Source organism: Terrapene carolina, unplaced genomic scaffold (assembly GCF_002925995.2).
Source record: "Terrapene carolina triunguis isolate 2854851 unplaced genomic scaffold, T_m_triunguis-2.0 Scaffold211, whole genome shotgun sequence".
NCBI lineage: Eukaryota > Metazoa > Chordata > Testudines > Emydidae > Terrapene > Terrapene triunguis.
In genome coordinates, this window is record NW_020664562.1 from 26,011,193 (window position 1) to 26,037,434 (window position 26,242).

A 26,242-nucleotide genomic window follows, 5' to 3' on the forward strand; every position below is an offset into this window, starting at 1 on the left:
TATAAGACTGGCCACAGTGGGTCAGACCAAAAGGTCCATCTAGCTCAGTACCCTGTCCTTCTGAAAGTGGTCAATGTCAGGTGCTTCAGAGGGAATGAACAGAACAGGCAATCATCAAGTGATCCATCCTGCTGTCCACTCTCAGCTTCTGGCAATCAGACAAATCTGTCCAGTCAATATTAATTTTTTTTACTGCAAACGCAAGAGAGAGGGAAAAAAATGGAGCCAAATTAATGCCTTAACTGATGTGATTTTTTTTAAAGCAACCTTAAGATATCAAAAGTATTCCTTTCATATCCAGGGTCTGATAGAAGACAAAACGGTATACTGTAAGTGGAACAGTTTTATTATACAATACTAGTTTTAATTCTGTCATATACATGTCCAGTGAAATAACAATTCAATATTTAATTTGCCAAATGACTGTTTTTCCCAACCATTTCCAATCATTGTTTGAGGTTGAAAATAAAGAAAACCCTGGATCTAATGTCCTCCTATATCACTTCAGGACAGATCATAGCAGAGAATGCACAGAGGTGGACTTAGTGCCCACAATCTGTATAAGGTGATGATTTAGTACTTTTTAACTATCAGTGGAGTAAAAGCAGCTATACACAAAGGAACAGAGTAGGTTATAAAGTCAAGACCTATACTCCCCCTCCTTTAAAAAAAAAAATCTGATATATATCATACCATCACTATAGCAAGTCTACAAAGGACACATTTTAAATTCTTATTTTTAGATACTGTTCTGCTTGAAGTTTTCATACTTATTCTTTAACCTAGAAAAGATTTTCCCTAAGGAAAGCTTACAGGAAATTCATTAGGCATATTTTGAGTTGGTTAAATGTTAAAAATGCTTTTCAACAGTAAAAGCACCTGAACAGTTGCTTGTACTCAGGATCTTCAAGTTATCTTCAAACTTAGCACATATGCTGTTACAATCAAGGCTTTGCAACATTTGAAGGTAACACACTTGAAATAAAGTTCAGAATGTTCGAAAGCTTACAGGTAAAAACCCCACACTTAAAACATAAATGTCTTTATTTGCAGAACCCTCTCTCTACTCACATGGTAGAGTCTGGTGAGTGGAGGTGGGATGCAGGGGCAGCAGATGGAGCCAAAACCTTAGTAACAGAGGCAGAGCTACTTCTAACTAAGGAAGCAAGGAGGAGCAGCGGCTTCCAGATTAGTGGTCTTGCCAAAAAAAAAAAAAAAAAAAAAAGCTAATTTTAAAAAGTAAAAACTTACTTACTATGTCATTGTTTCTTTGCATTTGGCTCAGCTTGCATAATGAAAATAATCTATTTGGTTTGACTTTTGTTTAGTCAGTTTCCCAAGGTATTAGCATAACGGTGCACTATTTAGATTGCAAACATTGCAGAAAAAGTTTTTTGTTTAAAAATCCTGTGTTTCCACTGAAATTGAAAAAAAAAAAAAAAAAAAAAAAAAAAAGAATAGAAAAATTTCAGTTCTTAAGTTTTGAAAAAGCTTACTTTTACAAAACTTATATTTTGGGTCAAATTCAACCTCTTTAAAAACTGTGCATTCAGCAAATATATTACATTACTTTGCTTACTTATATGCAAGTACGATCCAAAGTGAGGCATTCCAACGGTATATATATTATAGTAGATATATAAATGCATCCTGGGATAAATAAATTATGGAATTAACAGGAAGCTGTAACCATGCTTGAGTAAGTGAGGTTTTGCTGTTTGAATATGCTAAATTAGGTCAGTCCAGGTCAGCTCTAAAGAAGGGTGGGAAAGTGCAGAACATGTATCTCTTGAACACCACAATTTTCAAATAGTGCACCTTGCATATGTTAAAGTCCTATTACAATATTAAGTGTTCAAAATCAACAGTATGATAGCATGTTCTGTTAGCATGATAGCTTTTGAGTGCAGGTTCAGTTCAGCTTCTTACAGGAATGGATTTCTGGATGCCTCTCATAGAATAGTCTTTTCATTTGATGCTTACAGCCTTGAATATTTACAACAATGACATCTGAGCTGAGATTTTTCAGACTTTTTAGCCCTAAATTAATTTGTTTGCAAAGTTTCAAGAAAATTCTTTCAGTTGTTTTTCTCAGAATTAGTCATTCAAATAAACGGTTGTTGACAAGAGGTCAGAATCTTGGATTTGCACTTCTTCAAAGGTCTAACAGCATATGGAGTTGTACACCTTGGTTCAAAACCAACATGAAATGGAGCATGCCCCCTACCAAAATCACCAGCATCACCATTGTTGATCCAAGAACAGCTCTGATTTTCAAACTTCACACAAATTCAATGGTGTAATTTCAACGTTAAACCCACTAATATTTTGGAAACTTTTTTTTTTTTTTTTTTATAAAGGAATATGGCTTTTGCCAGACCATATTTTAAAGCTGTTTTCAGATCAACTTTAGTACGAATAAAATATGAAAGCAGAATCTAAAGCTTAGGTTACCTTTTTATCCCCCTGTTTTCGCCTTCGTAGCCCTGGTCTGTAATCATCTCCAAACCGCAAAAAGTAATAATAAGAAACTAGTCGTTCTATAGGATCTCTTATGACATTAATGTAAATTGGTTTCTTTTTAACACCAAATCTGAAATAGAAAATAAATAAATAAAAATGTCAAACCAACGTTTTTTCTGCAGTATCTCAAAAATGTATTTACTGACATTAGGTAAAAGTAAAAGTGTATACATATTACAGAAGGAAATTTTAATCTTTAGTGCCAGGAAGTCAATATTTCACATTAGGGCTATATATTACTGTTTGAAAGAACAGAAGAGTGCTGTCTGAAAAAGGACAGATGAAAAAAGTATTGAAAACAGAGATATTCTCTACCTTGTGATGGAGGGTTCCAGAAATGTTAACACAATAGATTCTTGTTTACAGGAAAAAGACAAACACAAAAAACCAAGCCACACACCAGGTAAGTCAATTCTGTGTGTGTCTGTATGATTTTTTGTTTGTTTTTAATATAATCCAACCCGTGTCTTTGAGCTAAAACAATATTGAAATGTCAATAATTACATCCTGCCTGCTTCCATACCAGGTGTAGAAAGTTTTAATATAAGTAACCTGACCTTAGAAATTCCTTCCCTCGGTCTAGCAACCAAATATTCACACCACAGAAGCCCTCAGGAGGTTCGGTCTTCTTTTCCTGCTTCCTGCAGTTGTTGCTGTTCTAACTGTGCTATGCACTAGTGAAGTAAGTGGTATTCCTGGCATGATGCCAAGGACAGAGATGCACACTACAAGGAAGGGGAGGTGCTCAGGGACTGTCATTTGGCTAGGATTATAAAATGTGGGTGTTCTTGATACAAGCAGAAACCAACACTTCATTTTCTATTACAGGCTTCAGAATGGTAGCTGTGTTAGTCTGTATCAACAAAAAGAATGAGGAGTACTTGTGGCACCTTAGAGACTAACAAATTTATTTGGACCTAAGCTTTCGTGGGCTAAAACCCACTTCATCGGATGCATGGAGTGGAAAATACAGTAGGAAGATATACATATAAAGAGAACATGAAAAGATGGGGGTTGCCTTACCAACTTTAACAAGACAAATCAATTACAGTGGGCTATTATCAGCAGGAGGAAAAATCACTTTTATAGTGGTAATCAGGATGGCCCATTTCAAACAGTTGACAAGAAGGTGTGAGTAACAGTAGGGGGGAGAATTAGCATGGGGAAATAGTTTTTAGTTTGTGTAATGACCCATCCACTCCCAGTCCTTATTCAGGCCTAATTTGATGGTGTCCAGTTTGCAAATTAATTCCAGCTCTGCAGTTTCTCGGAGTCTATTTTTGAATGTTTGTTGTTGAAGAATTGCCACTTTTTGGTCTGTAATTGAGCGTACAGGGAGGTTGAAGTGTTCTCCGACTGGTTTTTGAATGTTATAATTCTTGACGTCTGATTAGTGTCCATTTATTCTTTTGAGTAGAGACAATCAGGTTTCGTCAATGTACATGGCAGAGGGGCATTGCTGTCACATGATGGCATATATCACATTGGTAGATGTGCAGGTGAACGAGCCCCTGATGGTGTGGCTGATGTGATTAGATCCTATGATGATGTCCCTTGAATAGATATGTGGACAGAGTTGGCAACGGGGTTGGTTGCAAAGATAGGTTCCTGGGTTAGTGTTTTTGTTTTTTTTCCTCCTGCTGATAATAGCCCACTGTAACTGATTTGTCAGTGACTTTTCAAGATTTTTTAAGGCCCCTGTGCTACCTAAGAATGTTATTTTGGGGCCAGACTAATGACAGACCTGGACAGAGGCCTGAACATTTGGTCTTATAATGACCATTCTGACTGACTAATGCAGAGCTCCTTGGAGCTGGATTGTGTTATGACATATATTTGTACACTTGACAATTACAAGAATGCAGAACATACTCACAGTTTCTTTAAAAGTATAGGTCAAAAGCAAAGAGCAACCACAGTACTCAATATATGATTTTAATAATGAAAACCACAAATAAGAGAAAGGAAGCTGTTGTGGGAAAAAATTAGACATTTAGGTAAAAGGGCAACAAACAGCAAAACACAAGGATAACACAGCCCTGGAAGGAAATATGAACATGAATGAAATCTGTGAAATTGCTTAGATGCCTTTCTACAGGTACAATAATTATTTTAATCTGGAAAGTTCCAGAAGATGTTTTCAGCTTTATGCCTTTAGTAATGTAAAGAATAATATTCACCTAGCTGTTCACAAGGCTGTTATTCCATTAAGGGTTCAAGTCAAAAAGTCCATTAATATAGTATTTTAACTTTTTTTAAAAGGTGGGAGAGGAGGTTGATGCAATGTGAAGCACAGGGTTTCTTCATTTTATTTCATGGTTTTTTTTTAAATTAAGGTTTCTCTCCTTCTGTTTCTTTTAGCAATCTTGAAATTTCAGCTGCTGCCCACTGGTAATTTCCAGCTGACATAGTGGCTTTTCGGACTTTCTATTAGAGATAAGCTAAATTGGGAGTTTATGATGCTCCCCCATTTTACTTTTACTTTTTTTTTTAAATAAAAAGTTATAATTAAAAATTACTTCTAGAGAGGGGTTTAAAGGCTACAAACCAAAAGATCTTTACCCTCTGAGGTCTTAGTTAATTGTCCGAGTGGAAAGGAGGAGGAACACAAGTGATGGGGAATATGGGCATGATCTTGCACCACTGAAGTCAATAGGAGTTTTATTATTGACTTCAGTGGGAGCAGGATTAAGCTCTACAAAGGGGATCATTATTCAGTGTATTTTCTATGTATTTTTGTAAAGATAGTATTAGTGTATAGCACAAAAGTGACTGCTTTAATATATTGGTATGTTATTAACTGTGGCATGTTAAAAACTAAATTTAAAAAAGTTTAAAATGTATGGTGAACATGAAGAGCCACAAACTTCAAAGTAACCTAACTGAATACCAGTTATATGGTGTTGCTTATTAGATGTGGTATGTTAGATTGCGTCTAAACTTCTCAGCCTGTGAAGCATATCACTAGGATGACACACTCAGTATTCAGAAGAGCGAGCTGAAATTCTCAGGCAAAGGCACTCCTGTTGCTCAACCAAGGAATAATATTGCTAACTTGTGGAGTCAGGTCCTAAACGATGAGCTAATTCTTTTTTATCATGCAATAAACAGGACAAAGTTGTATTAAAAATCTAAAGGGAATATTGCTATTTTGAAGGACACTCAATGTTTGAATTTTTTTAAAAACAGTTGTCAGATTCTGATCACTAGAGGGCAGTAATATTTAAGATGGATCTACATAATCTACTTGAACTACTGGACTCCACAACTGAAAGCTGGTAAAACTATCACGTTTCGGAAGGAAATATTTTATCTACTGTGTAGTTTTAAGAATATAAACAGTATCAACCATTGTAGATGAAACAAATCATTGGGTAACTTACTTTGCAAAATCCAAGTAAGATATATGTCCATGATAAAATCCTGGTTTCATTTCCTTCCAGGAAGTTACATTCTTCACAAATCGCACCTACAAAAGTAGAAAACAGTCAATATTCCAATACTGTTTGGAATGGCTGATGCTTAGCTTCCAATAATATGTTCCATTCAATAAGTAAAACCGAACAATGCATTATGATAAAAATCTATCACTATGAATATTACCAAAAGACATATGACTAACTGAAAAGGATACTTTATTTAGAAGCACATGGCAATTGACTCATCTTAGAGAGCCACAATTTAAAGCTAAAAAAATATGAAGCAGAAAGTAGCAATCAGAAAGGCAAAGAAAGCAAAGTCAGAAATATGATCAATACAAACAACATTTTAATTAGTATTTTTTGTTAGCCTGAAACATAGTTTGAAGGCAATACAGAGTTCCCTCAGCAGTGAGCAACAGGGACCAAATCCATCAATCTGTATTCAGATTCCAACAGATTTTCCACAAGAAGGGAACGATTTTTTCTTCAAATGTGTTAGGTGAAACGCTGGTTTTTTATAGGATCTATTTTACAGGGACATGAAGGCATCAAACCTGGTGGACCATTTGCTCAAAAGGAACAAAATTTTAATTTTTGGATGGACCATCAGCCAGACTGCATTTCAGCACTATGTTTAGTTTAAGGTACATCTGCATTCTTCTCTGGAGCTTATTACTAGGAAAAATTAATTTAAGCCCAAAAGCTCAACATGACAATCTAAATCTATACAGGGATGGTGTCCCTAGCCTCTGTTTGCCAGAAGCTAGGAATGGGTGACAGGGGATGGATAACTTGATGATTACCTATTCAGTTCATTCCCTCTGGGGCGCCTGGCACTGGCCACTGTTGGAAGACAGGTTACTGGGCTAGGTGGACCTTAAGTCTGACCCAGTATGGCCGTTCTTATGTTCTTAGATCATACCAAGGCATGAACTAGCCCTTAGACAAGAGCTGATCAAGTTCTAAGCGGACCTCACATTTGGAAGATGATCATGCAGTACAAAATAAGATACATGGCCCAAATTGCAGTGACTTACTTTTTTTTAAAGGAACGTACCAGTAGGGTATTTGAGTTGACTTCAGATTCATGCCTCCCCCATTTATGTTTATGCACCCACTGTGCTGTAGTACTTGGGGGAAATAACCTGGTAAATGCATCACAGTAAACTGTGCACAACAGACTTCAGAAATTGTTTGCCTCACTGTGCCATATCAGCCAACCATAATACATAATTTACTGATGGTTATTTATTGCAAAAAGATATGCCTTGCACTACACACTTCAGTTTAGTAAATTTCTGGATCCATGGAGCACTAGATGAAGAAAGCCCCATTGTCAAGGGAGCCTCCACTGAAAAGGACTTACTTGCAATCTTGAAGAGCATGCTTCCATATGGTCAGCAAAATTGTTTCATCACAGTAGTGCACAGAGATAATGTCCTTGAGTTAGCCAGGTTCTAAATAATATAACTACTGCAATATTGGATGCAATAGTACCGAGTACCCCTCTATGGGTTGGTGAAATGCTGTAACAGCTGCTAGGTAGACCCTAAGAGAGCTTAGGGATAACCCCCGATTTTTTAAGGGTCAGGGCATATTCCAGAATATGGGAAAGAGTTGCTGACACTGGAGAGATTTGTTGGGATGTGCACCAAATCTGGAACCTGGACCATTTCTGCAGGTAAGTGCGTCTTGCGGAGGACTTTCTACTGTGTAGTAGAACCTCTTGCACTTCCTTTGAGCATGAGCTTTCTAGGTGCTGGAACACATAGGATCCATGCCTTGAGGTGGAAGATCCCCAAGTTGGGATGTATGGTATACCCTGTGTCCTGAGAGAGGGAAGGTGCAGAGTGGCTGGAAGGGAAAAATCAGTGGGCACATTGCGAGCTGCAGGTAAGGGTACCAGGTCTGTCTCAGCCACGTGGGAGCAATCAAAATTACATAAGCTCCGTCGCTCTTTATCTTTAGCAGGACCTTCAGCAGAAGAGGAAATGGAAAGAAGACGTAAAGAAGGTCCTTGTCCCATGAGAGGAGAGAGCATTGCCCAGAGAGTGCCGTTCAATACCCGTCCGGGAACAGTCCGATGGACACTTCCTGTTTTGGTAAGTGGTGAACAGATCCATGGACGGTGTTGCCCACTGTGCAAACAAGCCATGAAGTACTGATGGATGCATCTCCCACTCGTGGTCATGCAAGAAAGGGCGATTGACTTGTCCGCTACCACTTTCTGCATGCCCAGGAGGTAAGCCACGGATAAGGTGATGTTGTGAGAGATACACCAGTTCCACAGTTTCATTGACTCTGTGCATAGAAAGGGTGATCTGGCTCCTCCCCGGTGGCTGATATAATACATGCAGACTATGTTGTCCATCAGGACCTTTATATGTGATCCTGTTATCAGTGAGAGGAAATTGGCACAGGCGTTCCTCACCGCTCTCAACTTAAGGAGATTGATGTGCAGGGACATCTCTGCAGGTGACCATTTGCCTTCTGTTGTGATATCGTTTAAATGCATGCTCCATCCTATGAAGGGATGTGTCACTGGTAAGGAGTTATGAAGGTGGCGCCTGTAAGGAGGGGATCCCTTCGCATGTATTGGCCAGGTTCTTCCACCAGTCCATGGAATCCTTGATCCTGGTGGGCAGTGACAGGGCTTTGTCCAGAATGTCCTTGTTTGGTCTGTTAACCGAGCTGAACCACAGCTGTAGGCATCGCATGTGAAGTCTGGTGTGTGAAATCACTGCTGTGCCAGCTGCCATATGCCCCAGGAGCTGGAGGCAGATTCTTGCTGGCACCTGAGGACTGCATTGAGCCATGTCTATAAGCGACACCAGGGATAGAAATTTGTCCTGATGTAGGAAGGCTTTGGCCTATAGCTCATCTAGGTCAGCCCCTGTGAATTCTAGGCATTGCCCTGGTGTGAGGGTCAACTTCTGGGAACCGATCTGCAGGCCCAGCTCCGTGAACAAGCATATTGTGTCTTTAGTGGCTCGACGAGCCTCCTGAAGCTACTGGGTTCTCAGGAGACAATCGCACAGGTAAGGGTAGATCATTATCCCTTGAGATCGTAGCTAGGCAGCCACAACTGAGAGAACTTTGGAAAATACTCTGGGTGCCGATGGAAGTACGAAGGGGAGGAGTGAAACTGAGGAAACATCTGTGAGCTAGTAGTATTGAGATGTGAAAGTAGGCATCTTGTAGGTTGATGGCCGAAAACCAGTCTCCCTGTTCCGGTGATGGAATGATCGTCAATAGGGTGACCATCTTGAACTTTTGAGCTTTGACGAACTTGCTGAGAGCTCTGAAATCCTTTCCTGGTGGGAATTGGGAAGTAACGAGTAGAACCCCTTGCCTCGTAGATGCTGAGGTACTGGTTCTATGATTCCTAACTGCAGGAGTCTATCTCCTACCATAGTAGACTCTTGTGAGAAGGGTCTCTGAAGAGGGATGGGGAAGGGTGTTGTGGAGGGGATAGGGAGGTGAAGTGGATGAAATATCTGGATCTGATGATCTCAAGGACCCATCTGTCTGAAATTATGCACTCCCAGGCACTGTGGAATGCTGCCAAATGGGTGTGTGGTCACAGGTAGTAGAGGGGAGTGATCTCTTGGTGCCTCGACCTGCCAGTCAAAAGTGATGCTTAGGGGCAGATGTTTGGGTCAAGGACTGGTAACCCAAAAACTTTCATTTTGAGAACATTCCCTTTTTCCTCTGGGGCTCATAGCGCTGTTGTGATGGGAATTGGGATGAATAAGGCCTTTGCTGGTATTGAGGGCTGAAGAGTCTCTTTTGCCCCAGTGTGTAGATTCCCAGTGACCTGAAAGTAGCCCTGGAATCCTACAAGGAGTGGAGAGAGGCGTTGATCTTCTCGGTGATGAACTTCACCTCCTCAAAGAGGAGGTCCTCTACCATGGTCTGCATCTCTTTCAGGAAACCCGAGAGGGGAAGCCACAATGCCCGTCTCATCATCACAGGCTTTTTTACCATCAGTTGCCATTTTTGGATAATGGCCTGGAAGGAATCCCGGGAGCTATCCAGCAGTTTATCAACAAAGTCTTGTAGTTTATTGCAATTTGTATACTCATGCTTTGCCGTGAACGCCTGGTAATTGGAGATTCGAAACTGTAAAGTGGCTGAGGAGTATGCCTTCCTGCCAAAGAGATCAAGACGCTTCCAATCTCTGTCATAGAGTGCTGTCCTAAAGCGGTGTTGTTGGCCATGAGCGTTCACAGCATCCACCACAATGGAACTGAGCAATGGGTGAGTAAATAGGAACTCTTGATTTCTTTGCGGGGACATAATTTTTTTTGTCTGCCTGCTTGCATGTCGGGGCCACCGAAGCTGGGATTTGCCACACCATCTTAGCTAGGTCTAGGATGGCCTTGTTAATTGGGAGGGCGATTTTGGAGGTAGATGAGGCATGGAAGATATCGATGAGCTAGTGGTGTGTATCTTTAACTTCCTCCAATGGTATGTGGAGGGTGTCCACCACACTCTTCACCAGTTCGAGACATGTGGAAGTCATGGACGGTGGCAACAGCATGACTGTTTTGTCCAGTAAGGAAGAGGATATGGCCGTGAGTGTGACCGCCTCCTCTGCGTCCACCTCTCGCTCTCCACTTCCAAGGCATGCGATACTGTAGCCAAGGGGCATGCCTGGGAAGCGCTTGGGCAATGCTCAATGCCCTTGAGACGGGTTGGTGGTGCGCCACCCAAGGGTCCTAGTATGGCCCCTGTGGGGGCATATGGCCTGGCGGAGGTGCCCACGGGTGGCAGTGCCATCTGGTGGTACAGTCCCAGACCCTGTTGATATCAGGTCCCATATAAAGCTTGGGAGGAAGAGAGAGAAACCCCATCTGTCTCACTGTCCGATCCCTCACTTGACAGAGGGGCATGGCATGATTGTGCGGGAATACCCTTTGGTCAGCCATGCTCAGTGCTGTGATCTCGATACCGAGGGGCAGAGAGTCAGGAGCTTCCGACATAGCCAGGTCACCAGCCTGATGAAATTTTGCCAGTACTGAACATCCCAGCGTCAGTAGTGGTGCTGGGAGAGATGAGGACCTCACCCGTACCGATCTTTCCAATGGCAGATGGGCCACTGCCGCTGGTGGTACCGATGACAGCTTGCATACTGGGAACATCTTAGGGCATTTGACCATGTCTCTCTCTACCAAAGATTCAATGCCCATGCCCAAAGGATCCGTGGGCTTGTCAACAGTACTGGACACCAACAGAGATGGTGATCACTTTCGGCTATCCCTCGGGCTCACTGAGGGGACTTGAATTTTCGAATTATGAGAGGAGTCCCAAGACCGTTTGACCCACTATCCTTCAAAGTTGAAGGGAAGACTCACACCCGCCGGAGGGCTAGGGTCAGAGAGCTGCCTCCATACAGATGATTTTCTGGTGGAGATCTCTGACCTTGCGGGAATCTCAGTTGGAGCTGCTGGCAGAGGGAACACCTTTTTGGACGTGGCCCTTGCCGAGGCAGCAAATGCACTGGGAGTGCACCGGGATTGCTTTGCTGCAAGTGCGACACTTCTTGAAGCCTGGAGAGCTGGGCATACCCTTGTCAGGGGGTCTCCTCTCACCCACAAGGGGTCAACACAAGAACAAAATCTTTTTTTTTTTTTTTTTTTTAAGTCAAGGCCAAATAAAAGTCAAAAGAAGGCTAAAGGGTTTCTAAAAGCTAAAAAAAAGGCTCCGTCTCTAACCGGGGGCGGGTGAGAAGGAACTGAGGACGGCTAACCCACGCGCACTGGCTAGCCTCGTGGAACAGCATGAGGAAACAGTGCATGCGTGGGCCCAGTGGACACTGCTACCAAAGTTCTCCAATCAGCAGCGCAGGGATGCAGACACTTACAGTGGAGCACCCATAGGGGCACCACTCGAAGAAGAACCTTTAACTTACTCTTTGTTTCATGCTGGTCCAAGCAAAACCCATGGCTAAGAAGGTAATATCAATCATAGCATACAGTCATCATGTATATCAGAGGCCTGCTTAGATGATTTAGCCAGGACTTTTCTTAGCTCATCTTTCAACAGATGGTACTCAGTCCAGCACAAGCCAAGACAGGGTAAGTGAGCTGCTGTACTGCATTTGGCTTAAGATGTGGACATGTACTAAAAAGAACTTCTGAAGTTTTATGACAACCCATAGCCATGCTGGAGGTAAATGATTTTTTCCCCTCATTGGGTCACTGATGACTATTTCTTGCAATTCTCTGTCTCTCTCTCCTGTTGAATGTGGGTCGGCTTTTGTTTGCTTGTTTGTTTTATTTTAAAGGGCCTTGTAGCTACTGGGGCTCACATGAGTCAGTGATTAAAGTTTGTGTCCAAACTAAGTAAGATCTTTGAGGTTATTTTGGAAAATACAAGTAAGTGTGAATGAGTTTCTATGAAAGTGTTTTCCAGGTATTTTTAGAAAAATAACTGAAAGGCTATTTCAGAGCTCCTAATAGGTGTTAGCTCAGCTGAGCTTCACTGAATTGAAAACTGGATCAAATGTACTCAGAGGAGCTAAGTAGTACTGCAAGGAAAACAGGAATGAAGGATGAAGTTCAGTTTTCTAGGTAACTGGAAGCTTAAAATGATTCCAGCGATCAAACAGGAGGTGCCAGAAGGTCCTATATCAACTCAGCAAAATAAGCCGGGGAATATTTACATTAAAGAAAAGTGCATACAGCACAAAACTGGTGTCCTACTACACAATTTACTCCCAATCCACCAATTACCTCTCCTTGTCCCCTAAATCCATCCTTCTTCCTCCCTGCAGTACTGACCATATATCTAGCTTTTTCCTATGACTTTGTGTCCCAGGAACTTCTTTTGAGACACCTGAAATGTTCCAGCTTTTCATTATGATGTTGGCTTTGTTTATAACTTCTAAATACTTGTTCAAGACATATTGCTATACTGAGTAGAATTAGCTCTGCGTTCACCAGGAACAAACAGTCCAGTAGAATGAATGCAGTATGGGGTGAAGAGAAAATTCTAAAGAAACTACCAAAACTGTCTTTTTGCTCAAGGTGAATGATAATGACATTTGTTCAGTGTTTCATGCTGAACTTATTCAGAGCACTAAGCTAGTGGAAAATATCCACTATGAGAAATACAGTTACCTTAGTCTGAGGCCCCTTACTTCCCAGGCTGCATGCGCCTCTTGTCAACAGCAGCAGCTACTCCACCGCTATGTTCCTTTTCTCCCAATAGGCAGGGCTAATCATTTTGCTATTGCACCTCTCTTTCTCTGACTGTATTTTTCGTGCTGACTATTTTAGTATTCCTTTTTCTGGAGATAATTTCCTCCCCCGCAGCGCCATCTGAGTTGCTTATTGGAGGAAGGGTGGAACAGATGACCATGTAGCAGCCTTACTGACTGGTTCTAAAGGGAATGGAGTCACAGCAACCAGCCCTTGACTGGCTGCCAAAAAATCCAGAAATTTGCAGGAGAGGCAACAAGTGGTGGACAGAAAACCTGAGATTCCCCAGTTCTGGGACGGACTTGAGGAAATCATGACAACTAACCACTCTGAATTTAGGAACACAGATTGCTACACTGAAGCAGAACAGTGATCCATCAAGTTTGGTACCATGTCAAGAGGTAGAAATCCTACGTAGGCAGGAATGGCTTGAAACTTTTCTAGTTGACAGGTTATCACCCCAAAAAGTTAGGGCTTGTCTACACAACCTCATAATTTGGGCTACAGGAGTGTGAACTGCAGTGCACACCAAAATACTCCAGCTCCCTCGTGGGGATGCTGCTAGTGTGAACTAAAAGGTATCTAGTTTGCATTAACATAGACCTGTTTGAAGAGGACTACATTAATGTGAACTAGGTACCTTTTAGTGTGTGCTAGTAATAGCCATACGGTAGAGTTAAGCCCATAGAGGTTGCCCTGAAGCTTGAAGGCGTTACATCCTTTCCAGAGTTTTTGTTTATTTTAAAAAAATATTGACTATTGTCAAATATTTACAATACAGTTGGCAGAAGCCTTGGTATGAAAACCACTTCAGTTTCTTTAAGTCAGTGATTCATATTGTCCATTGAAACATTGCTTTCTGAATTTAAATTATCCAAAATGCTGAAATAAAACCAAATACGTTTCAATCGTAGGTTCTTTCTCAGAGACAGACACACACAGTTCAATTACTTGTTAAGAAAACAGCTCATTATCCCTGCCAATGATTAATCTTACTTTATTTTACCTATAACTAAGGGCTACTGAGGTGAAACAACAACCCAGAATCTTGATCCTGACTTGACAATATGCCACAAGCAGCTATAGCATTACCAGTAATGCTATAATTAGTTGATCCATGTTCACTTATATTACAGAAAAAATAGGCTAACAGAGATTTGGGATCTGATTTTCAAAGTCAGGAATGTGCATACGTGAGACTAATTCAGGCACATGATTTCATATGCAAATTGGACAACCGTATACTTTAACAGGTCTAATTGGTCACTTGCATATGCAATTATATTTATGAATTTACTCACAGTAACTGCATTGGCAAATTAGATACACAACTGTGCACAACTAATTTTGCAAGTAATGTTTTTCTGTTAAGCTAAACACTGCAAGCAGAGCAACATTATGTAGTGCGGGATTTTTAAAGAATAGGGTTTAAAAAAGAACTCAGAAATATTCAGGGACACAGAAGTGGACTGAAAACTTGCTGAACATTATATAATACCAAACACTTCCTAATACAATTTTCCTTGAGATGTTCATTGCATTATGTTATTTCCTCTCTAGTAATTTATAACTCACCTAGCTGAATGAGCTTTTTATTCTTCTCATTTAAAATATATTTTTGGAGAGTTAACTTTGATACCCATGGAAGTGGTGAAGTGGAAGCACTATGTACAGCCAAGCATAACGTGAATAGACAATATACTAGACAAGTATTACACATTGCTACGCCAATGCAGGTCAATCCTGATCCACTGTATCCCTTTTTATTCTAGTCTTTGACCTTTAAGCAGAGACTTCTATCATGCCAAGTAGTGTGGTAAATTAATCCTGTTACATAATGAAACAATATTAACTTTCTCCATATACAGAGAAAATATCATTCTAATTATAAACTTATTTAATAAAGCTACATTATAATGGCACCCAATTCCATCTGTTCCTCCGGTTATATTTATAATAGCAAATGACTATTCTTTGTGGACATATGTACACACTCAAAATGCTTTTTCCTGAATAGTGCTGAACACACAATAAAATATCTAATATATTAAAACTGCTGAAGTGGCTAAAAACCCATACCATCATGTCCACAAATTTAACTTACCTGATCTTGCAGTGACATAACAGGATTATTTTTGGTTGTATTGATATGCAGAACATGATATTTGTTCTTTGCACAAAGGTCATAGGCAATATTTGTGAAGGATGTGCTTGCAGTTTTAGGTACTCTGTTGTAAATGATCACCACATCATCATCTTCATCCACAGTTGCATCTTGTCGAGGACCATCTATTGTATGACGTTGTTCTATTTCTCTGACTTCATGTCTTGCAATAGCTCTTTCTGTAAAGAGAAACAGAAAAACTAAGCTGTCAGTGATAATGAAAAAGTAGATAGTGATCTTGAAACTCAGTCCTTAGAATTAAAATGACAAAAAAGGTTAAAAACCATCTTACTAATAAAGAAAACAACTACTAAATTGTTTGTTTTTTAACGTCTGGATTTAAAGTTTTCCATTCCCGCTCAATGAGTTTTTATAGATTAAGCTAAATTATGCTTGGAGACAAAATATGTTGTCTGGAAACTGATAAACAGTGAGAGATATTCTTTCCTTTGACTTATGTTAGCATTAAAACAAGCTATCCTCTTTTCTTTAAAAAGTTGTCTCTGATGCTGTATCAAAATGGTAACACTTCTCACAAGTCCCCCCAAAATCCTATAAAATACCCAGTACTCAGAAATGATACTAGGTAAAAGGAATAATTAGTTCAAATATTAAAGTATAAAATATGTATTTAAAAAAAACCGTAAAATCACTGACCATAGATGGCTTAGTCAATTAATGGTGAAGAGGCACTGGGAGTTTAAATAAAACTATTGTTCTTATTCCAATTAAGACAACTCCCCACGTGTAAATACTACAATGTATGGTTTTGCAAAAATCTAATTAGATGTATTACACCCAAATTTGATAAGAAAAGAAACAGGAGAAGCTTATGAAATGATTTACATTAGGGGGCAAAATTATTGCCCTGAATGCAAAACTATATCAAACACAAGGAAGGGGAAAAAAAAAGAAAAGCAAGCCCTGAATAAGACATGTTTTGGAGAGGTGAGTAAGCTACAAATAAAAATAAAAATTTCTTTTACAAGAAGGACAATGCTCTGGGCAATTGGTCTCCTCTTCAAATATCAAAGCTACTTGGAAAATGAGAAGTAGATCGTTATGGCTCTACAGTATGCCAAACATACTTTGTGCTGACCCAGACAAAATTCAAAACCTTTGTTCTATTCAGGTTAAGTAGAGTACCCACCACCATTCACAATTTAAATTTCAAAGCATCTTTTTAGAATTATGCATTATAATACTACTGTCTTTAATGGTGTACCTTTTTTTCCACATGGGTCAACAATAAGGTTTGAGCTCAGGATCTAGAGATTCATATCACAAACTTTTTCTACTTGAACTAAAGGAATAATTGTTAGTAAAAATAAGCTGTTGTCCTTTATATGGAGTACTTCCTAGAGCAGTGGTCCCCAAATTTTTTCTGTCACGCCGCCCCCTTTACCAGTAGTGGAATCTGTCCATGCCCCCTGGAAGCCACGCTCAGAGGTGGGACCAGGAGCAGGGCCACAGTTGTAGCCAGGGGTGGGGCTGAGGCAAGGAGCGGGGCTGGAGCTGCAGCCACGGACTGGGGGCCTAAGGCTGGGAGCAGGGCCTGAGGCTAGGAGCTGTGGCCGGGGCTGGGTGGTGTTCCCTTCCTGCCCTCTGTAGGGACTGGCCTGGTCCCCTGCCGAAAGTTCCTACACACACACACACCCCAGGAGGGTGTGCCCCACAGTTTGGGGACCACTGTCCTAGAAAGAGGTTATGACACACACTCAGCAAGGCACAGCTATGTGTGACAACAGGGGAATGTTAGTTATGATCCTGGCTTCTCTTCCTGGCTCAAGGGCAGTGTGGTCTAGTGTTTAGAGCAGTGATTACAGACCGCATAGCTATATATACAGATTTGACACATTCGAAGACAGTGTGACAGAATGGGTTAGAGTTTGCTCTGTCATATTAGAGACCTGAGTTATAATCCCAGGTCTGCTTGAAGTGACCATGGGCAACCTCTCGATTACCTTACTTGTAAAATGGATAATACTGGTCTTCCTCTTAGCTTACACATATGAAGCTTTGCTCAGTAGTTAGGGTTATGAACCAGTGAGACAAGAATCTAATGTTCGATCCTGGCTCTCAGCCCAATGCACTTTCCCTCTAGGCCAAGTGGAGTTAAGGGAAAGTTTCTCGCGCCCCACTCTCATATATGCATAAGATTTTACCTGCAATGCAGGCAGGTGTGACAGGACTGCCAAATATGAGATTGTAATGAAGGATGCATGACACCTGATAGAACTGCATCCTCCCCCTCTCCTCTTCCATTCCCTGTCTCCTCTTCCATCACCTTCAGTCTTCACTTTTCTTCCTCCTCTTGTGCTCCTAACTCACTTCACCCTACCTCTATACCACAGTTTAAATGTGAAATATTTAAAAAAAAAATGTAGAACTATCAAGCTGTGCACACAAGTAGCCTATGAAACCAAATATTATCATTACCCTCAGCTACACTCCTACAACTTCTCTCCTACTGTTTGTTACACTCATTTCCCAAGTCTTGTTTTAGACTGCAAACTCTTCAGGCAGTACCATCTCTTCCAATGTACCTGTACAACTCCTAATACAAAGCCCCAATCCTGAATGGGGCCATTGGGTGCTACCACAATAATAATACTAAGAAGAAAGAAGTACAGATGTATGCATCTCTTTCTGCTGTGCACACAGTCTTGAACCGAGTAGTGCTGGCAGCACTGTAACCACTGACAGACAAGGTTTCCTCTGGCAGCCCAGATGGGTGTGAAATTGCCTGTAAACGATTCATGTATTTCTCAATTGACAATTGAAAGTCTAGTCTTACCCATTTGCCTGAACTGGAAGATCTAGAAAGAAAAGAAGAATTTTGTGTTTTTTTTCCCCTAGAGTAAGTCATTTAATTCAGCAAATAGCAGATTAAAGGAAACCTAATATTAACTTTTTTTAAAATAGTAACCTCACCTAGTTGTGAAATGATGTGGATCATTAGCACATCTTGAATATCTTTAAGCTAAAACTCCAGAAAGCTGCCATGTTCCCTGTGTGATTTCAATTTGTGAAATAGTCTGCCTGGGAAGAATATGTCTGGAGAACCAGTGAAATGACAACATCACAATGACACAAGACAGTGGAAGGATCTGTAGGTGAGCTGATTACAACTCTTTTTGTTAACATATTGGATAAATGATGTCTTTGTTAAGAACTCAACACCCTTGCACATTCAATTAAGAAGTTGGAACTCACAACAAAATGCTCCGTGACACCAAAGAAGTCTTCCAGTAAAATTAGGAAAGACAAGATTTAACATTCCTATGGTCTTGTCTAGCCAAAATAGTTGTATCACTTAACTTTACCAGCATGATTAAAGCGGTGCAACTCCTCTAGTACTGACGCCACAATACCAAAATAGAAGTACTTATACTAGTATAACTGCATCCATGCTAAGTGTTGTGCTGGTATAACTATTTCAGTTTAAAAAAAAAAACAAAACATACTCCTAACCAAATTAGTTATACTAGTATAAAAATTGCGTGTAGATCACAAAAGATAACCCCTTCTGCATGTGCAAATATCAAGAGTAGATGTGGAATTTGCATGGTGATACCACCACACATCTGCAGGGAGCATGACACACATAGGTTGATCTTCCCCACTTCCCACAAGACAGATACTGCTCTGTTGCCATAGTGGCACAAATATGGAACAGCATCTCAGATGGCAGAAATCAAATAGAGATAATCTGCACTTTTCTTACACCAGTGCAGCATATCTACAGCAGGGTTTGTACCGGTGTAGCTAAACCAATGCGAAGAACTCCAATGTAGACAAGGTTAGAGCATGCTGAAGGAGGAGCTCTGTACATGTGCCAGTATACAGATAGACAACTTCACTGGAGGCAAAATCTGTAAGGAGGAAGGAAACAAACAACAAAGCAACCAACACATCCACATCCAGACACTCCTTTGAAGAAATTGCCAGAGAAGTTTGAGCACTAAAGCTTACCATTTTGCACAAAAGTGTTTTAAGAATACAACAAGCTTGAAAAACTGCTAAATCGTGCTTTTCAACCAGAAGAACCAGGAGTCAGCTAAAAACATAGGCTATGGCTACACTCTGAGGCTTTTAGCGACACAGTGAGAACATACGAATGTTTAGCATATCCTTGCAATGCCGGCTACAAAAGTGCCATGCAAATGCTTGTGCTCACTTTCTGGTGACACTGTAAATAAGAAGAGGGCAGCATTATCTCCTGTAAATGTAAACAAACTTGTTTGTGTTAGCAATTGGCTGAAAAAGAAGTAGGACTGAGTGGACTTGTAGGCTCTAAAGTTTTACATTGTTTTGTTTTTGAGTGCAGTTATGTAATAAAAAAAATCTACATCTGTAAATTGCACTTTCACGACAAAGATTACACTACAGTACTTGTATGAGGTGAATTGAAAAATACTATTTTTTATCATTTTTACAGTGCAAAAATTTGTAATAAAAATAATATACTTTGTATTCAGTGTTGTCACTGAAATCAATATATATGAAATTGTAGAAAAACATCCAAAATATTAAATACATTTCAATTGATAGCCTATTGTTTAACAGTGCAATTAAAACTGCAATTAATCGATTAATTTTTTTAAACACAATTAATTTTTTTGAGTTAATCGCGTGAGTTAACTGCGATTAATTGACAGCGCTAACTAAAATCAATTTTAAAACCATTTGAGCTAAACTGGTGAGAACGCATGTGTGGACACACTAATTTAAATTGGTCTTCTACTGGTTAAATTTGAACCTGTAAATTTACTTAAACCAGTGAACTGTGTGTAGATCAGGCCTAAGGGTCAAGTTAGGTTAATTCTCTCTCATTAGAAAGAGATCCTGCAGGCCAAAAGATGGTCTCCCTCAGGGACACCTCTTTAGTCCCACTGCCTTCAATTTAAACCTAGCTTTATAATTAAGCTAAATCATATAAGCCAGATATTAATTTAAATAAGAATGTCCAACACAACGTTTTGCACTGGTTTAACTAAATAGGTTTAAAAACCACACTTTCACTTAAATCCATGTAACTTTGATTATGGACAAGGAAGGCCTTATTCTTTGTGACAATATACTATTCTGTTGATGCAAAAGAAGAAATATTTTCCAGCCTCTTAATGTACTGGCTCTTAGTACCAACAGGAATAAAAGCAGTAAAGTCTTCGTCTCCTTAGAGCAAGTAAATATGACTCAGTTTATACAAGAAACAGATCTATTTAGTCACTTGTAATACTTTAAACCTACTATGGAAACATCCATCATATATTCATGTTCCTTTCCCAAACTGTAATGGCAAAATTATTCTTCATCTAGAATGAAAATCTCTCTTCTGTGCTCTGTACTTATGTGCAAATTTCCACTGATGTCAATGAAAATTCACACACAAAAGATATAATATATGCAGTGTGGACCGAAGAGAAGATTTTGTTGATCATTCACCCTCAGAGTAAACTGCCTGCTGGAATGCAACAGTTGAAAAAGCAGCCCCCAATGAGAGAGACATCAGTATGTATAGTTTTGAAGGAAACAGAACAGAGACAGGTTCTTCTAGACAGGTTTGAAAACCCAGTTTAAGAATTTTTTTTTTAAATAAATAACTCAAAACTAATCACTGTAATTTTCTTTAACAATACTTGTTAGCATCCTTTCCATTCTCAAAAAACTAATGCCTTTTTAGTCATTAAAAACTAAGTTTACAGTAATATTTAGTTCATATATGTAAGTGCTAGCTATGAACAAATTATGTTCCCAAACTAAATTTAAAGATATACACTCTACTTAAAGTGTACTGAACTAAATTTTACAAATCTTACATTTACTGTATAGAGCAATTTTTATCCTGAAGGCTCCAAAAGAACCAGGATTTAAGTTTATTTTTGTTGAGACCCTCTCTTTCCCCACAGCCTAACACTATCAGAGTATTTGAGGGTAAAATTAAATTTTTTTTGAAGGAGATTATATCTGAGTTTCTTCTGTCTCCCAATACAATTAGTTGTTGAAGTTAATTGAATAACTAGCAGAACACAAATACACATCCCGCCTCCCTAAACTACGCTAAACGGACGTTATTCTTAACATTGGATTAAGGAAATTGAAGTGGATGGTTTTACCAGCTCTCAGATCTTGCAGAATCTACTTTTATTTTTAAGAACAATCTGATCATATGAGATATTCTAATGCCATAAACTTTTAATTTAATGTCCATGCTGAAGTGCTTGTTGATTCAAAAGAGCTTACTTTTATCCACTTCATCTTGGGCTATGATGATGGAAACAGAGAAGTTTTCTAGAAGGCTCAGAGTTCTAGAGGTACTGTACATAGCTAACAACAACAAAAAAAAAAAAAAAAAAAAAAAAAAAAAGTAAGACTTGTAGGCAAGCATATAAAAATTGAACTCCAAAATTATGATTTTAGAAAGAAAAGACCATCTGTTCTGAAAAAGTTAGACTCTATGTAACAAGGCATAGCAGCAGGGGTACGGTACGGTGAGCTGGTACGGGCTGGTACTCTATACCGGTAAGAACCCCCCACACTGGCCCACACCCAGCCCACATTAAAGCACTGCCGTGGTCCTTGCCCCTTTTGCCTTCCCTGTTGGCGGCTCTGCAGGTATGGACCCTACCGGCAGGGCCGCTGATTTGGGGGGGGGGGGGGGGGGGGTGGGGGAGAAGGGAGAGAAGTAGGGGCAGCAACATTAAAGCGCTGCCAATGTTGCTGTCCCTTCCCCCCGTTGGCGGGGCCACCAATGGGGGTTGGGGGGAGCGCAGCAACGTTAAAGCGCGGCTGCGGCAAAGGACCCTGCAATGCTTTAACCGCTACCCCTTTTGCCCCCCGGCCGCTGACGGGGGGTGGAGGGAGGCAAAAGGAGCAGCTGCCCTGGGGCCAGCGATTTAAAAGGGCCCAGGGCTCCGGATGCCGCTACCGCAGCAGTGGCGTCTGGAGCTCTGGGCCCTTTAAATCAACACGGGAGCCCTGGGCAGTGCAGGCCAAGGGCTGGCTGGGGGATGCTGACCCCCAGCTCCGCCCCTTCTGGGGGCCAGAGCCACCCCCCCTCCCGTACCGGTAAGTGGCCTCAGTTACTTTCACCCCTGCGTAGCAAGGCCCCCTTTGCTTCTACCTCTGCTCTGCTCCAAAAACCACTCCGAGACCCTCTGGCTCAGCAATCACCAGTGCAGTTTATTTACAGTGTGCAATTCCCACCACCTTCTCACCCCAGCCAGCTTGGAGGATTCTGCCTTAGGGCAGACTGAGGATTCTCAGTCTCTGCAGGCAGGAGAGAAGAGCTCCCACTCTCCTTCCATTCTCTGGCTTCCCCCCTTCCGTCTGCCCCCCGGCTTCCTTCCTCTGAGGCTTTTATGCAGCCCTAGGCTATTTAGGCGGACAGCTGTTTCCCCTTTGTCAATCAGGTACAGGTGTCTCTAGCCAGTTCCATTTTATCTACCTTAAGTGGAGTTGATGTGACAGAGGGCTGGCTCAGGGGTCTCAGCTCTAACCACTCATTTCACACAGATTTTATGTTAAAAAAAAAAAAAAAAAAAAAGCTGTTCAAAATTGAGCTTGAATTCCAAAATATAAGAGGGAAGTTATAAGCATCTGTCCGTAAAACAGGAACTGTCCCTCACTGGGCACAGCTGAGTGAATGTATGACTAGTGTATTCCTCTAATTTCAGTTCCAACTTTTTGCTAACCTTGCATTTCTAAAGGTATTTTAGAGCTTGGACTTTTGGGGATTATTGAGACAATGCCTGTGGATTGACCCATAACTTCAGTGTGCCTGAAAATACCTACAAACCTGATGATTGACTCTCAGGGTAGGTTTCTGACCCATGGACTTTGTGAGCCATGGAATAGGAGGTTCTTTGTTTGCATAAAAGTGACCCCATTTGGTGATGCTAGCGACCTCAGAAACTCCTGGGAGACATTCCAAGCGGAGGGAGGGGAAGAACCAGCCTAGACAACATCTGAAGAACCAGCCTAGGCAACATCTGAAGAAAAGGAAGAAACCTTACTGCTCTTGCTGGCTGGCTTGGTTGCCTGCAATGATTGCTGCTGTGGCCAATGACTATGCAATCCTACCATGCCTGACAAAGACGCTTGTGATTTCTCTACCCTCCCAGCCAGCCAGCCACCAAGGGGTACAAGTCCAGCAACATGGAACATCTAAAGTTCATCATCTACAAGCAAGTAACCTCTAGTCAGCCATCAAGTTAGTCGATGTTTGACATCTGAGCTGATAAGACCACCAGGTAATCTTTTCAGCTACATGCCAGCTTCCTGAAGTTCAATGAAACCAAGAGAGTTGCAACAACCATCCTGCCAAAGTATCAGCCTTTTCAGTTTGGTTTTGTTTTCCAATCTTTATAAAGTAGAGGGATGTATCTACCTCTGCATTCTTGCACTTGTTCTTAAACTCTTAACAGATGGCTGGTAGTGAGTGTGTGTGTACATGAAGGAGTGCAGCACCTGTAGAACAGTTTCTCAAATATCTAAAACAGACCTTGAACAATCTCGTTGTCTAAAAGATCATAAATACGTATTTTCGTGATGTTAGGAAATGTATGTTTAATGCTTAGAAATGTTATTTTCACCTAAACTTGTCATGGAATATTAAATGTAATAAGCTAGGTCATCGTGTATTTTACTGTAATGTTTCATTGTAACCCTATGTTAAGGGGTGAGGGAAAGAAGTTATTGGCTATTGACTATTACCTAGCTATCAATAATTTATAATAATAATAATAATAATTAATGGAGATATCCTATCTCCTAGAACTGGAAGGGACCTTGAAAGGTCATCGAGTCCAGCCCCCTGCCTTCACTAGCAGGACCAAGTACTGATTTTGCCCCAGATCCCCAAGTGGCCCCCTCAAGGACTGAACTCACAACGCTGGGTTTAACAGGCCAACGCTCAAACCACTGAGCTATCCCTCCCCCCACTGCAGGCTGCTGTAGTAGGAAGAGGGCCTGAAACATAAGCCCTTGTATCAAAGGCCTGAGCTAAAGTAGTGGTCAAAACTTTGCTGATATAAAGCAAAATCAGGCTGTAAGCTAGAGGCAGACCCTGCTCACAGAACAGGGCTGATATTGCAAAAACGCACATTCCTAAGAAGTGCTAGGCACAGAGCACTCACGCAAACACATTCCAGAAGGGTGGTACCAGAACACCTCGATACCAACACATTCCCTAAAGATAACAGGAACACGCTGACCCATCCTAAAGAAGGTCAGAATGATGGACAGAGATGTACAGGGTGATGGGTGGTAACCGGCTATGTCACGGTGTAAACTAAATATGCCAGAAGGGCAGTACATAACTAGTTTGTACTGATGTATAAAATGGGGTCTCAAAGGCAGCGTCTCTGGCCAGCCTAGGGGGGAATGGAAAGTCCTGCCATTCACTGAGCTGCGCCCATTGTCACAGGCATACATGTGCTAGTGCAGGGGTAGGCAACCTATGGCACCTGTACCGAAAGTGGCACTCACACTGCCCGGGTCCTGGCCACCGGTTCGGGGGGCTCTGCATTTTAATTTAATTTTAAATGAAGCGTCTTAAGCATTTTAAAAACCTTATTTACTTTACATACAACAATAGTTTAGTTATATATCATAGACTTATAGAAAGACACCTTCTAAAAACATGAAAATGTATTACTGGCACGCGAAACCTTAAATCAGAGTGAATAAATGAAGACTCGGTACACCACTTCTGAAAGGTTGCCGACCCCTGTGCTAGTGTAACTGTAGACACCGACCCGGGGAGCTAGGACTGTGCTTCGTCGACAATAAATCTGCACAGAGCTGGGAAGGCACACAGAGAGAATACATACACACAGAGCCGAACATCTGACAACAGCTGCCTTAACTGGTATCAGAGCTATAGTCTCAACATTAGCTTCAAACTGGAAGTGATCTGACCCTACCTATATCAGGAACAGTGATTCTTTGAGATGTGCTGTCTACATATATTCTTCTTCTAGGTGTGTATTTTCCCCATTCACTTGATATAAGTTTCTGGCCAGCAGCCGTTGGGGTCATGCATGCATCCTGTGTGTCTTGTGCTTGTGGGTATAAAGGACTGGCCTAATTACACTTCAGTTCCTTCGCCAATACCAAATCCAGGTTTTATAAGCCTCTGTAGTAGCAGGGAAGGAGGGCGAGTTGTTGCATACATACGGATAAGGTTAAGATGTTGTCACCGTTATTTTTAGTAAAGTCAAGGACAGGTCATGGGCAATTGTAGCGGGGTGGTTACCCGCTCCTGCCCTGAGGGGTTTAAAACAGCCCTGGAGGAGGGCTGTGGAAGGGCAAGACGCCTGGGCTGATTGGGAGGAAGCAGGCTCAGCTGCGGCCACTCCCCAATCAGGGCCCAGCTGGCCCTATAAAGGCTTGAGCCAGGAGCTCAAGCAGACAGTCTCTCTCTGTGTTCAGAGAAAGAAGAACCTGGCTGCAGGGAGCTTTACCAAGTATCTGGAGTGGAGCAGGGCTGGGGATAGGCCAAGGGAGCTGGGGAGCTCTGGTGTAGGAAAGCCCCAGGCTGCAGGCCTGGTAAGGCCTATTAGGTACTGGGTTGCAGGGGGCAGCCCACAGGTAGCCAGAGGCAGCAGATCCAAACCCCTTTGCTTGTGATGAGTGGCTTATACACTGCAGTCTGCCCCAATGAATGGGGGCTAGATGAGGACTGGCAGTAGCCAAGACTGAGGCGAAGTGGGGATAGTGGGTGAGGGCGCTCCTGGCTGGAAAATGAGCTAATTCCCAAGGACGACCAATAGGAGGCACCGCAGGAGTGAGTCCACATCCTTACAGCAATAAACAAAAATTCACTAGAGCCTGTGACCTGTCCGTGACTTTAATAAAAATAACCGGGGGGCAGGGCTAGTTAGGGGGGAGGAATGGAGTCCCATGGAGGGTGGGGGGACTGA

At 41.3% G+C, this 26,242-nt stretch overlaps 1 protein-coding gene across 1 annotated transcript in view; it reads right to left on the reverse strand.

Annotated features, from left to right (window-relative positions):
- The window catches only part of LOC113407413 (heparan sulfate 2-O-sulfotransferase 1), a 178,797-nt gene that overhangs the window by 26,263 nt on the left and 126,292 nt on the right, over window positions 1-26,242 (reverse strand). The window contains exons 2-4 of the mRNA XM_026655903.2: window positions 15,255-15,493; window positions 5,907-5,992; window positions 2,455-2,593 (exon numbers count right to left, since the gene is read on the reverse strand). Of these exons, the coding sequence (XP_026511688.1) occupies window positions 2,455-2,593; window positions 5,907-5,992; window positions 15,255-15,493 (464 nt within the window). The remainder of the gene's footprint in view (window positions 1-2,454; window positions 2,594-5,906; window positions 5,993-15,254; window positions 15,494-26,242) is intronic.